The following is a 12,271-nucleotide window of genomic DNA, read 5'->3' as shown; positions in this document are numbered from 1 at the left end:
GTATTCAGCCCTTAGAACATGTAATTCTGATAAAATATGACAAAGGATCTGGCTTAATGCTTGGTGAATTTCCAAAATGATTTATGAATTTGCCCAATCTCAAGTTGAAAGTTCCGAAAGAGCTTATTGTCTTGCCCAATGGAAGTTTGCATTCACAAATGGATATGTCCGATTTCATTCCAGAAGGCCACAATGTTCCAGAAATTGCATGGTAAATCTTTCCCCATGAGAGCTCATAATCCAAAAATCTTCAAGTTAGCTCAATAGGCAAGAAAATTCTGGAAGTTTGCTTGTTTTTGCCCAATCGATGTTGAAATTCTGAATCACAATGATGAAGTTTGGTTCAATCAAGTTGGGCATTCTGAAAATCTTGTGATTTAGCTCAATGGGGATTGGATTTCCCAAAACGGCTAGAGGTTTTCCAATTACCTCGTGATTTCAAAAATTGTCTGATTGGCTTTCAATATTCTGATTGGACAATCATTTTCCCTGAGGAAGAATTGGTTATGCATGAGCACAAGATGAAATTTTATAGATAGGGCCATGAATTAAGCCAGGTCAGTTGATATTAATTTTATAGATAGGGCCATGAATATAAGCCAGGTCGGCTGATATTAGAAGGTAAGAAGGAAGAAATTTTCAAAACATATATTTCCCTTAAAGAAAGGTGGCCCAAACGGAAAGGGTGTGTTCCTTGTTTTAGTTGCCTATATAAGAAATGTAGGGACATCGTTTCAAATCACAAAACAATCACAAATCATGTAACCCTGACTGGTTACAGCTTAGACAAAGTACATTTTCCTTAACTAATGAGCTGTTTCACATTTTCTTAAACACTTGGCAAGCAAACTCTGTTACCCCTGGAATGAATCTGGACTGACTCTACTGTTTTTGCTGGTAGATTGCAATATATATCTTCCTTTTGTTTGTGTTATATATGTTTTTGGGTTTTTACTGATATAAATTCATAAGAAAGAAATACAATCACAGAACTCTGAAATTAAAATATTCACACAACCAAATTAATACTGATGTTTTTATTCAATATCTCATAGCTGCAACAACATCAGAAATTCACAATTAATTTAAGAACCTAATATTCACAATAGGAGTGCTTGATATTGTAGCCTCCAATCCCACGCCAAGGACTGTTTAGGGATCATTGGAACCAGACTTAAGTCTGTGATAAACACTACTTCCCATTTTTAAATGATGGCTCTGCTATATAGGTGTCGAGTGTTGCCTGCAATGGTATTTAATCAGAACTAAGTGAGCGCCAAGGTGGCATTATAACAGTCCGACAGTGTGGGTAATTCCCAGGATCTTGATTGTAATAACCCCGACTGGTTATAGCTTCAAAATAACACTAATTTCCTTAATATTTAGTGGTTAGACATTTTGTCAAACACTTGTCTAGCACCCTCATAACCACTGTTAATAGGATGATCTGAGTAACTTCATTTCCTTGTTTAAAATTCACTAGAAATATAAATATAAATCATGGATGAAGATGCCAGTTAGTTTTGCAAATAATGAATTCCCTAGTTCTGATCTCTATATCTGTTTAATCCATGCACCTATGAATTACAATCAGATCTCAAGTATTTTCAATGTAGCAAAGCTGGTTTGACAAACTTCATTTAACAATTATTGTCTTGAATTAGTAGATTAATCTTAATCTCCTTATTACAATCCAAGACAGCTACCAACTTATTCTTTTCTCATCAACAATTGCATATGATTAAATTAGAAATATGATTTCTCTGATTGAGTCTAATTTTAGAGAAACCTGGATGCAATTTGAAATCAGCAGATGTTGATGTCGTGAGCCACCCAAGACCCACCCGCAGCCTGTAGTAGGGGTCTCTGTGTGTGTAATTCTGTATTGTACCCTTCAGCATGCTAAACGCAGTCCCCTTTGTGATTTCTCACACAGTCCCACAATCTCAGGTTTACACATGGCCTCCAATACAAGCTTAGTAACCCTTGATATGAAATGCAGCTACCTAATTACCATCTGCAGATATAATTTTGAACCCAACAAGAACACAAACAGCCACCACAATGCAAATCACCTTTGTATAGATAAATCGCTGCCTGGAAGATAAATCGATTTGCTTCTAAACTCACAAAAACGCTGCCAACAAATATGCAGCTTCAGAATTACTAACGTCCCCCACAATCAGAATTCGCAAGTGCCAAACAGATTCTGATCTCCGCAATTGAAGACGTTCACACACAATCTCTCCTTAGTCACAGGAATACAGTAGGAGACTAAGAAAATTGTATACAACAACACAACTTGCAATCAGAATAAATTCCAAGACTTAGAATTCTCAAAATTATAAACTCAATCTCCCAGTCATAGAATTTCATAGTTAGGAAATTTAACCAATGAAACCACCATACATCAGCAGTGACTTCAAACAATCTTCAGAAACTCAGAAACCCTTATACTTCAGCAAGGGCTCACAATTTAGAACTTAGGAGAAAGCCACAAAGGCAACAAAAGCAATATATATATTCAAACATGCTTTTCTCAACAAATGAGCTTGTATTTATAACCTCCAAATTCCCATTTGTTGCCAAAATGTAACTTCACTCAAGAAGCTTCATTACACAACATTAATTAGAAGTTTCCTTTAGATTCTCTCACTTGACTTGGCTAAATTAATTAATAAATGACACTTTCCAATGATAATTTCAACTGTCAACTTAAGTGAAATTATAAAGTTAAATTATGACTTTATAATAAACCATTTAATAATTAATAATAATTTGGCCACTAAAAATATAATAACTCTCAAAATACTCATCATTTAAATATGTCGTCTGAAATAGGAGTCATACCTATTATTTCTCCATGTGACCAAATTCACTTTCCAAAAATAGAAAGAGCCTATCTCGATCAACACCAACTTACCACAAATAGGAAGTACACAAAATTGAGCCCAAATGAAGTCCGATTTGAGCCAATAGAAGACCAACCTGTAGCTTACTAAGATGTGGAGAAGATAAGACCCTCCCAAGCCAAGCCATTGCCATAGAAGACCCTCTATCCACAATAATTAGCCTACGAGGATCACAATAATAGGCTAATCCTTGAAACTTTGATGATGACAAAATTGGGGACATTACATCGATGTAGCCCAAAGCCAATCTGATTGACGCCAATCTGCAGGTGTGAGTTGCTTGATTTCTCCTCGAACATCAGCGTCCACGTGCAGTATTCAAGGTGTACCAATGGTAGTTGATTGAGATGCCTAACACATTCATTCAACCTGCCTAAAAATGCATATCGAACCACTTCCAACAGCCAAACCTCAATGCTAATGCACAAGGTCTTTGGTGTTTCTAATGCAGCAGAAGACTCACGCAATCAGGGAAATTGGATGCCTAAAACTATTGGGAATGAACGCTCAAATGTAGATATGAATTATCGCCAACTCCCAGCCCCGAGGAAGCCTTCCTAGCAACAACAATGACAATAAGAAGACTCAATAATTCAAACTTGAACAATTCTTAGAATTTAATCTACAATACTTCAGTTGTGGATTGCATACATAACTCAAATTCAAACACTTATACCTTAGCAAGGGAATTGAATTCACAAACCAAGAAATCCCTCTCAAGAAAGCAAAAAAAGCAAAAAGACAATTGGATGCTTTTCTCACCAAATGGGCTCATATATATATATATATATATAATATAATTTGACACTTAGCTTGTTCATCACATCTTTCACTTAAGAAGCTTCATCAACACAACTTCATTTTATAACATCAAACATCATAAAGTGCCATTATAATAATGAGCTTCAATAATCAATTAATAAATAGGAACCCAACCATCAAATAATCCCATCCAATGCACACGATGACCAAATATCAGCAGCACCAACTGTGCTACAAAATATGGTAACTGACCAAAACATACTTACTAAAAATAGGAAGTCCACAATTGAGACCCTCAAATCCCACTATTAGCTCACGAGGGTTACAATGATGAACTGGCCACAACTACAAAGACTACTAAAAATGGGGACATTACAACCCTCCCTCTCCAAGATTGCTTGGCCTCAAGCAATCCAACAACACATTGATATCTTTGAAATCACTAATCCAACTATATACCAATAACATCATTAGGGCCATCAAAATATCCTGCAACATAGCGGTTAGGTTTTGCGTTGATGGTGTAGAAGTCAAGACATCAATAGATGACAAATCTATAGAAGATCTCAACATTCTCTCTTTCACTGTATCCACCCAACTACCCTACCACCAATCCAACTTTGGCACGAACAAACTTTGGCCCCGATGCAATCCTTGAACATGTGAATCAAATATTAGACTGTAAGTATTCATCACAATATATACTCTACTGCCACTATGACCAACTGTATCCTCATCCTCAAGCTGGTGTGATGACTATGCCTCAATCTCATTAGTATAAACCCACATAGCCCGGTTTGCTGCCCCCTTTGGTCACATTGCGCAAGTATGACCCTTAGAGAAAGGCCCCTTGCACCCAAAGCAAAGTTGTGTCCTCTTCAAGTCCTCTCTAGAAGCCTCACCAATCCTCCTAGCTGACTTACCCTTGTCCTTAACAACTGATGGGGTCTCCTCAACAATAAGTAGAGGAACTGAAGACTTTGAAGTAGACTTACCTCGAGAAGATGACTCTAAATCCCATACTTTCCTCACACCTACTATAAGGAAGATGGGTCCAATGACTTAACCCATCCTTGGAGTGGTTCAACCAATCCCTCGATGAACAACATCACTCATCTATGCTTTAATATATCATAAAACATAACTAAGGGCCTCTAAAACTCATTGATGTAATGCTCTAAACCACCTGATTGCCTTAGTTGAGCCAACTCATAGAAGTACACCTCAGAATCCTTCATATCGAATCTTTTGATTAGTTGATCCACAAACTTCTGATAGGAAGTGATTTCATCATGTCACAAGGAGGCTAACCCATGGTACCACCATTCATGGGCTACTCCATCTAGATGTAGAACTCCAAATTTGATAGCGTGCTCCTCAGTAATAGGACACAATGCCAAGTAAGTGTCGAGCTTATGAACCCAAGCTCAAGTTGCCACTCCCTCATTGACATCAAAGTGCTCCAATGTCATTTTACTGACAATCTTACTTAGACTAGTCTATCAGGGCCTTTGTCTCTCAAGTGTAGGCATTTCTTTGGAATGCTCTCGTTTCTGAGTTAGGAATTTATCAAAATTTAGATGCTGTTTTATGGCTTGTGGTAAAGCATCCCACTCCGCAAAGTGTGCCACTACGTCATTTGTGAAAGGTACTACCTTAGTTTTAGTATCGAATGCATCTATCTCAGGTCTCAAAAATGTGGGCCTCTATGGCTATCATTGTCAACCCTGTCAGCTAACTTGTCCCAATCCTCTACTCTAGTCCCAACACCATCTCTGTACCTCTCATCTACTCGGGACCTATGTGACCTAACATAAGCATTAGGAGCAGCTTGCTCCCCTGCTTCAATTTCTAAGAAGAACAATATGTTGCTGCATGTCTGTAAGTTGCTGCAACACCTTAGGAACATGGTGTTTTTCTTTTTCCTAGCTCCTAAATGTCTCTCTAGCCTCTCTGTCAATCTTGGAACCTATGTTTGCATCTTTGAATCCCACACCGACAGAACCACTCGGACCATCATCCTTGTCGCCAATAGAACCAAATTCAATATTAGGCTGTCCATTCCTAGGTGGAGAGGTGCGACCTCTTGGGTATAATGCATACTTGGGAAAAACCTCAGAGCCATAGAACTAAATAACCAATCATTGAATAAGCACTATTAACTTCTAAATAATGCATCGATCACAAAACATTGAGCCCAATTCCTTGTAGGTTGGCAAGAAACTGCTCTGATACCACTGTAGTAACCCTGATCGGTTATTGCTTAGACAAACTCCTTTTTTCTTAACTAATTAGTTGTTTGACATTTCGTCAAACACTTGGCAAGTAAACTTTGTTACCCCTGAAATGAACTGGGACAAACTCTACTGTGTATGTTAATAGATTGAAATATATATTTCTTCTTTTCTTTGTGTTCAATACATTTTTGGGGTTTTACTGATATAAATGCATAAGAAATTAATACAATCACAGAATTTTGAAATTAAAATATTACCACAACAGAAATAATATGATGTTTTTATTCAATATCTCATAACCACAACAACATTAGAAATTCATAGATAATTAAAGAACCTGATATGCACCATAGGAATGCTTGATATTGTAGCCTCTAATCCCACACCAAGGACTGTTTAGGGATCATCAAAACCAGATTCAAGTCTGCGATAAACGCTGCCTCCTAATTGTAAACACCGACCATGCTATATAGGTGTTGAGTGCTGCTTGAAATGGTATTTGATTGCAACTAAGTGAGTGCCAAGGTAGCGTTAGAACAATCCAACAATGTGGGGAATTCCCAGGATCTCAATGCAGCCCAAACCCAATTCGATTGGATGCCAATCTGCAGTTGTGAGTCGCCTGATATCTCCAAACATAACCGCCCATGTGCAGCAGTCAATGTGTATCAATGGTGGTAAATTGAGATGCTTAACACATTCATTCAACCCATCAGAAAATGCAGTAATCAAACCACTTCCAACAGCCAAGCCTCAACACCAATGCATAGGATGTTTGTCGATTCTAATGCAGCAGCAGACTCTTGCCTAATTAGGGAAATTGGATGCCCAAAACCATAGTTGGAAAACTCGCCGAGTTTCCTAGCTCGGCGAGTTTTTCACCAGTTAACTTGCCGATTCAAAAACTCGGCGGACTGGTAAAAACTCGCCGAATACTTGGCGAGTAATCGCGAAAAAGTCGGCAAGTTTTTAAAAAAAACTCGCGATTTTCTGGTGAGATTTTCACCCGCGGCCTATGATGGATTAAAGCAGCAGTGAATGTGTTTTTTTCTCATTTTTTCTTGTATTTGGATTGTTTAGAGCCTTGAGGAGTGAAGAGAAGAAGGTTTGGAGGCATTCTTGGCTGATTGCAAGTGATTCAAGGCAGATTTGAGTGGATTGTAGAGGATTCTAACCGATTTTAGAAGACAAATTTCTTTCCAGGTATGTTCATCTTATCATAGTTTGAAAACTTTTTATAGTTTTATAACAAATGTTCTTTTGTTTTTGTTGTTGTTAACTTGTTTGTAAATGTTTTGAAATCATTTAAAATCATTTTGAATCATTTTGATTTGAAACCCTAGCTTCTAAGGATACGGTTGAAGTTTGTTGTTTGCTAAGGATATGGTTGAAGTTTGAAGTTTGAAACTTTGAATCATTTGAAACCCTAGCTTCTAAGTTCTAACTTTGTTTATTCATTTTTCTATATATTTATGTGTAGGGCAGCGGTCAACCATTAAAAAAATGACAAACCCGCAAGAAGAGTGGCCACAAACACCATGCCCATCTGGATATATAGGCACTCGGCCTAAAAAAGCAAGAGATAAGGCATGGCGGTATGCCTATGAAGCTCCAAATCCAAATGATATTGGGAAGGTGATATGCATTCCCTGTGAGAGAATTATTTTTGGAGGCATAAATTGCCTCAAATACCACCTTGCAGGCATAAAGAAACATGACTCAAATCCTTGTCTCAAGGTAACTGATGAAGAAAAAAGATTCATCCATGCCCTACTTGCAGCTGCTGAAGAGAAAAAATTGAATAGGGAGAGGGCAAAATTAACTATGAGGGCAGCCATAGCTGAATCAGAAGGAGCTCCTTTTGATATGCAAGAGGAAGAAGAAGCACTTGAGAACATACCAGGATCTCTTCGTGGCCCACGGATCCCCAAACAAAATTTCTCATTTACCGGTTCCACTTCTTCTACATCTCCTACTTCTTCATCATCACCATCCGGATCCCCATCAAGGATAGGTGGTTATTTTGTGCCCAGGAACACACCTGGAGCACAACCATCATTAGAGGGCACTGCATGGTTTAAGGAGGTGCATGAACAAATTGATATTGCAGCAGCTGATTTTTGGTTTTTCAACAATATCTCAATGAATGCCGCTGATAGTCCCTATTGGGTCAATATGGTGAATGCAATGACAATATCAGGCAAAGGGTACAAGCCGCCTAATTGCAAGGATATGAGTGGAAGGTTAGTATTTTACTATTTAGTAATTGTAAATAATTGTGATTCACTTTAGTTCATTGTTATATTTTAAATCTTAATTGTTATAACTTATTTCCTAATTTTTTACTAACACTTACACTTTATTTAATATTACACCTAAATTTTGTAGGTTGCTTGACAAAGTGGTTGGTAGGGCAACATTGTTGATAGAAGACCAAAAGAAAGAGTGGAAGAAGTATGGCTGCACCATTTTATCTGATGGGTGGACAGATGGAAGAAGTAGAACCATTATTAACTTCTTGATTGCTTGCAAAGATGATGTGGTGTTTTGGAAATCTGTCGATGCCTCCAACAAAGTGAAAAATGCAGCCACATTGGCTTTAATGTTGGAGAATGTTGTCATGGAGGTGGGAATAGAGAATGTGGTGCAAATAATCACAGATAATGCAACAGCATATGTGGCAGCAGGTAGATTTAATTTTTTATATTTGAATCAATATGAATCATGAATGTAATGCTATGGAATCTGGATAATGGTATTATTCAATTTAGATTTGATGTAATTTGTAAATACTAAATATAGAAAGTTTGTTATTGATTATTGATTTTTTGCTAATCTTTTAGGTAGAATCCTCCAAGAGAGGCATCCCACACTTTTTTGGTCACCTTGTGCAGCACACGTCCTTGACCTTCTTTTGGAGGACATAGGAAAACTTGATTGGGTGAGTCCAATTGTGGAAGATGCTAGGCGAGTCACGAAATATATCTATAATCACCCATGGGTTCTCAGTTTGATGAGAAAAGCCACTAAAGGCAAAGATTTGATGAGACTTGCTATGACAAGGTTTGCAACGGTCTTCTTGACGTTGCAAAGTATTCTTAACCACATATTGGCTTTGAACCAAATGTTTGTGTGTGCTGATTGGGTTGCTTCACCTTACGCAAGGAAGCCCGAAGGAGAGGCTGTGGCACGAATAGTGTTTGATGATAGCTTTTTTGCAAAGGCTAAGGAGATTGTGGAGGTAACTTCATTATATTTTTAGTGTATTCAAGTTTCATTATCAATTCATAACTTACTATGTTATTAACTAATTTGTATTTATCAAATTTCAAATGTAGATGTCTCTGCCCCTGGTTCTAGTCTTGCGCACATATGATGGGCAGCAATCCCCAATGGGAGGTCTTTATGAGGCCATGGATAGGGCGAAAGAGGCTTTTAGAAGTTACTATCACGGGGATAGTCTCAAATTTGACCCCATTTGGGAAATAATTGATAGGAGGTGGAACAATATGCTCCACCAACCTATTCATGCAGCAGGCTACTTCCTCAATCCCAAATTCAGGTACTATGATAATTGATTGTCCTTGAAGTTGGGATTTTAATAAGTCTTTATTTTACTTTACTTTTTAAAGTTGTGTAGTACGACTTGATATCATTTTCTATTTGTTTTAGGGCTGATGATTCCTACTCAGATCCTAATGGAGAGGTCATGGAAGGTCTCTCTAAATGCATTGAGAGAATGATATCAAGTGAAGAGGAGAGAGACCTTATTGTGACTGAACAACAAATCTATGTGGAATCAAGGGGTCCTTTGTTCTCTTCTATGCTAGCAAAGAGAGCAAGATCTACTCAAGCACTAGGTGAAGCGTTAAACTTAAAAATTTTTGCTAATTGATAAGTTGTGCTTCTGATTTTTTTTTTATTGCTTTATAACTTTTTTAATTTTGTTTTGCAGATGCTTGGTGGGCAAGTTGGGGTGGCAATACCCCCAATTTAAGGAAATTTGCTCTCAGAGTCCTATCCCAACCTTGTAGTTCATCCCATTGTGAGCGCAATTGGAGCTTATTTGAGTCCATCCATACAAAGAAAAGAAACAGATTGACTCAAAAATGATTTAATGACCTTGTTTATGTGCACTATAATCTTAAGTTGCGCATAAAAAAGGCACAGCTCTTAGAACTACCTGGTTCGCTTGATCTAGATGAGATAGATCCTTATTCTGATTGGACAACACAGGAGCCAAGTCTATTGTTTACACCAGATGAGATCGCTGATTTGGAGAGGCAGGCCATGGAGGGGGAGGCTAACGCTGATTTTCAGTTCACTATGGATGACATTGAGGATGAGGACGAGGATGATGATGATTCAGGCGAGGATCAGGCATTACCATTAGGAGGAGATGCATCCTCTTCTAGGACGCCGAGCCAGTCAGTAGGGACGTCGAGCGAGAGGGCACAGCCACAGAGTTCACAGTCACGCAGCTCACGCCCTATCCCAGTGTGGGGCACTTCTTCTAGGACTAGACCCCCTCGCTTTCCTGCTAGTGCAAGTGGAAAGAGGAAGATATGATTGACATTGTCAAATTGTATTGATGTATTTAGATTTTTAGTATTTACTTCTAGTTTGACAGATTGAAACTATTTAGTAATTTACTATTTTGCTTCCTACCATGAGCATTCTGCATGAGAATGCAATTTTGTACGCATTATACATTTATATATATATCTAAACTTCGTTTCTTTCTTTTGTATTGTCTTTAATTAACTTATTAGATGCATCTTCTCATTAAATTTTGCAAAATAAATGTATTTTTAATTAAATTACAACGGTTTTTTAGGTTCTCGAGTTTTTCCTGAGTTTTTTTTTTTAAATCGCCGAGTTTTTTCCGATTAAACTTTTGGGGGGCTTGGCGAGTTTTTGCATTTGGCGAGTTTTCCAACTATGCCCAAAACCAATGGGAATGAACACTAAAATACAAATATGAATCATCACCAACTCCCAGCTTGAGGAAGCGTTCCAAGGAACAACAATGACAGTAAGAAGACAAAATAACTCAAATTTGAACAATCTTCAGAATTTAATCCACAATAGTTCAGATGTGAATTGCATACATAACTCAGAATCAAGCCCTTATACCTCAGCAAGGGTATTGAATTCACAAACTAGGAAAACCCTCTCAAGAAAGCAACAAAAGCAAAAAGACAATTGGATGCTTTTCTCACCAAATGGGCTTATGTTTATAACATGATTTGGCGCTTAGCTTCTTTTTCATGTTAAAACTAGAGCCTAGAAATTAAAGATGAAAAACAATAATAAATAAGTCATATGAGAAAAAATCATCACTAGAAAATATCTTGGGAAAACCCTTCTAGAATGAAGGGAAAAACCCAACCACACAACAAAAGGTCATTTTATTGATAATAAAAGTTCAAGTGTGTACAATATCCTTTGCTTGATGCGAATGTATAACAATAGGAGAGACTCTTCACATTATAACCGAAAGGTCTCTTGAGATTCCCATAACTCCTATAATTAATTATGACTCTTCGAATATTCATGTCTCAATGCATGTGAATTACACATGTCATTTACATTTAATATTACAAATTAAATATAAGTGTCCTTTTCAATTGAAGGTGACAATAACGGTAATAACATCCATATTTTGAAGAAAAAAGATCTCTATTGCAGCTACAATCTTCAACACTTGACACCTTTCACTTAAGAAGCTTCATTAACACAACTTCATTTAATAACATTAAATATCATAAAGTGCCAATATAATGATGAAGCTTTAATAATTAATTAATGAATACAAACCCAACCATCAAATAGCCCCATCCAATGTGTTGGGTGGATATTTTGCAACCGACAGTTTTGAGTAAAAATTCAGTTGCAAAATAGGATGACCAGCCACAGCGTGTGAGACAGAGTCTCTCCTACCTTAAAGGGAAGGCTCCCCCTTCTCACCGTTCCTTTGATCAATTCAAGGTAAGAAAAAAGTTGAGAGATTTTATAAAATGGGTGTTACCAATATCCTTTCTTCTTATCTTTCAAGAAAGAATCCACTTACTCGTGGAGTGAGTAATGGGCAAGTTGAATATCTAACTACACTTCTATCAAGAGTTGGAAACAGTGATACCGATAAACCTTCACTAACTCAAAGGCTAGCTGAAAATGTACTGGTTTGGCTCTAAGTCTGGTCATACTTTTATATGAAAAAACTTTACAATTAGGGCACAAATACTCCTAATAGTTAATGCTTATAGCAATTAGTTGAACTAGATTTGTGTTGGATTAATCTTGACCTTTGATTTCAAATCAATTTGAGCCATTTGTTGTACTTGGAGCCTTTATAAA

At 37.3% G+C, this 12,271-nt stretch overlaps 2 protein-coding genes across 10 annotated transcripts in view; both read left to right on the top strand.

Moving 5' to 3' along the window:
- The window catches only part of LOC149545781 (protein PLASTID TRANSCRIPTIONALLY ACTIVE 12, chloroplastic-like), a 139,828-nt gene that overhangs the window by 3,391 nt on the left and 124,166 nt on the right, over positions 1-12,271 (top strand). The window lies entirely within an intron of this gene.
- Positions 7,288-10,650, top strand: LOC149545783 (uncharacterized). Its single transcript, XM_089794422.1, has 6 exons — positions 7,288-8,154; positions 8,300-8,598; positions 8,755-9,152; positions 9,250-9,473; positions 9,584-9,771; positions 9,867-10,650. The coding sequence occupies exons 1-6, from the start codon at positions 7,415-7,417 to the stop codon at positions 10,022-10,024; spliced, it is 2,007 nt and encodes a 668-aa protein (XP_089650548.1). The 5' UTR covers positions 7,288-7,414; the 3' UTR covers positions 10,025-10,650.

The sequence above is a fragment of the Cupressus sempervirens genome, chromosome 7 (assembly GCF_028749045.1).
Source record: "Cupressus sempervirens isolate cs-2001-9-10 chromosome 7, ASM2874904v1, whole genome shotgun sequence".
NCBI lineage: Eukaryota > Viridiplantae > Streptophyta > Pinopsida > Cupressales > Cupressaceae > Cupressus > Cupressus sempervirens.
Note: the sequence above shows the minus strand (reverse complement) of the source record. Positions and strands in the feature narration are given on the sequence as shown.

Excerpts from the sequence above, each read along its gene's own strand:
- LOC149545783 (XM_089794422.1), top strand. The coding sequence starts at position 7,415 with ATGACAAACCCGCAAGAAGAGTGGCCACAAACACCATGCCCATCTGGA. Across the intron at positions 8,599-8,754 it reads AACAGCATATGTGGCAGCAG|GTAGAATCCTCCAAGAGAGG; the intron begins GTAGATTTAATT and ends CTAATCTTTTAG. Across the intron at positions 9,772-9,866 it reads AAGATCTACTCAAGCACTAG|ATGCTTGGTGGGCAAGTTGG; the intron begins GTGAAGCGTTAA and ends TTTGTTTTGCAG.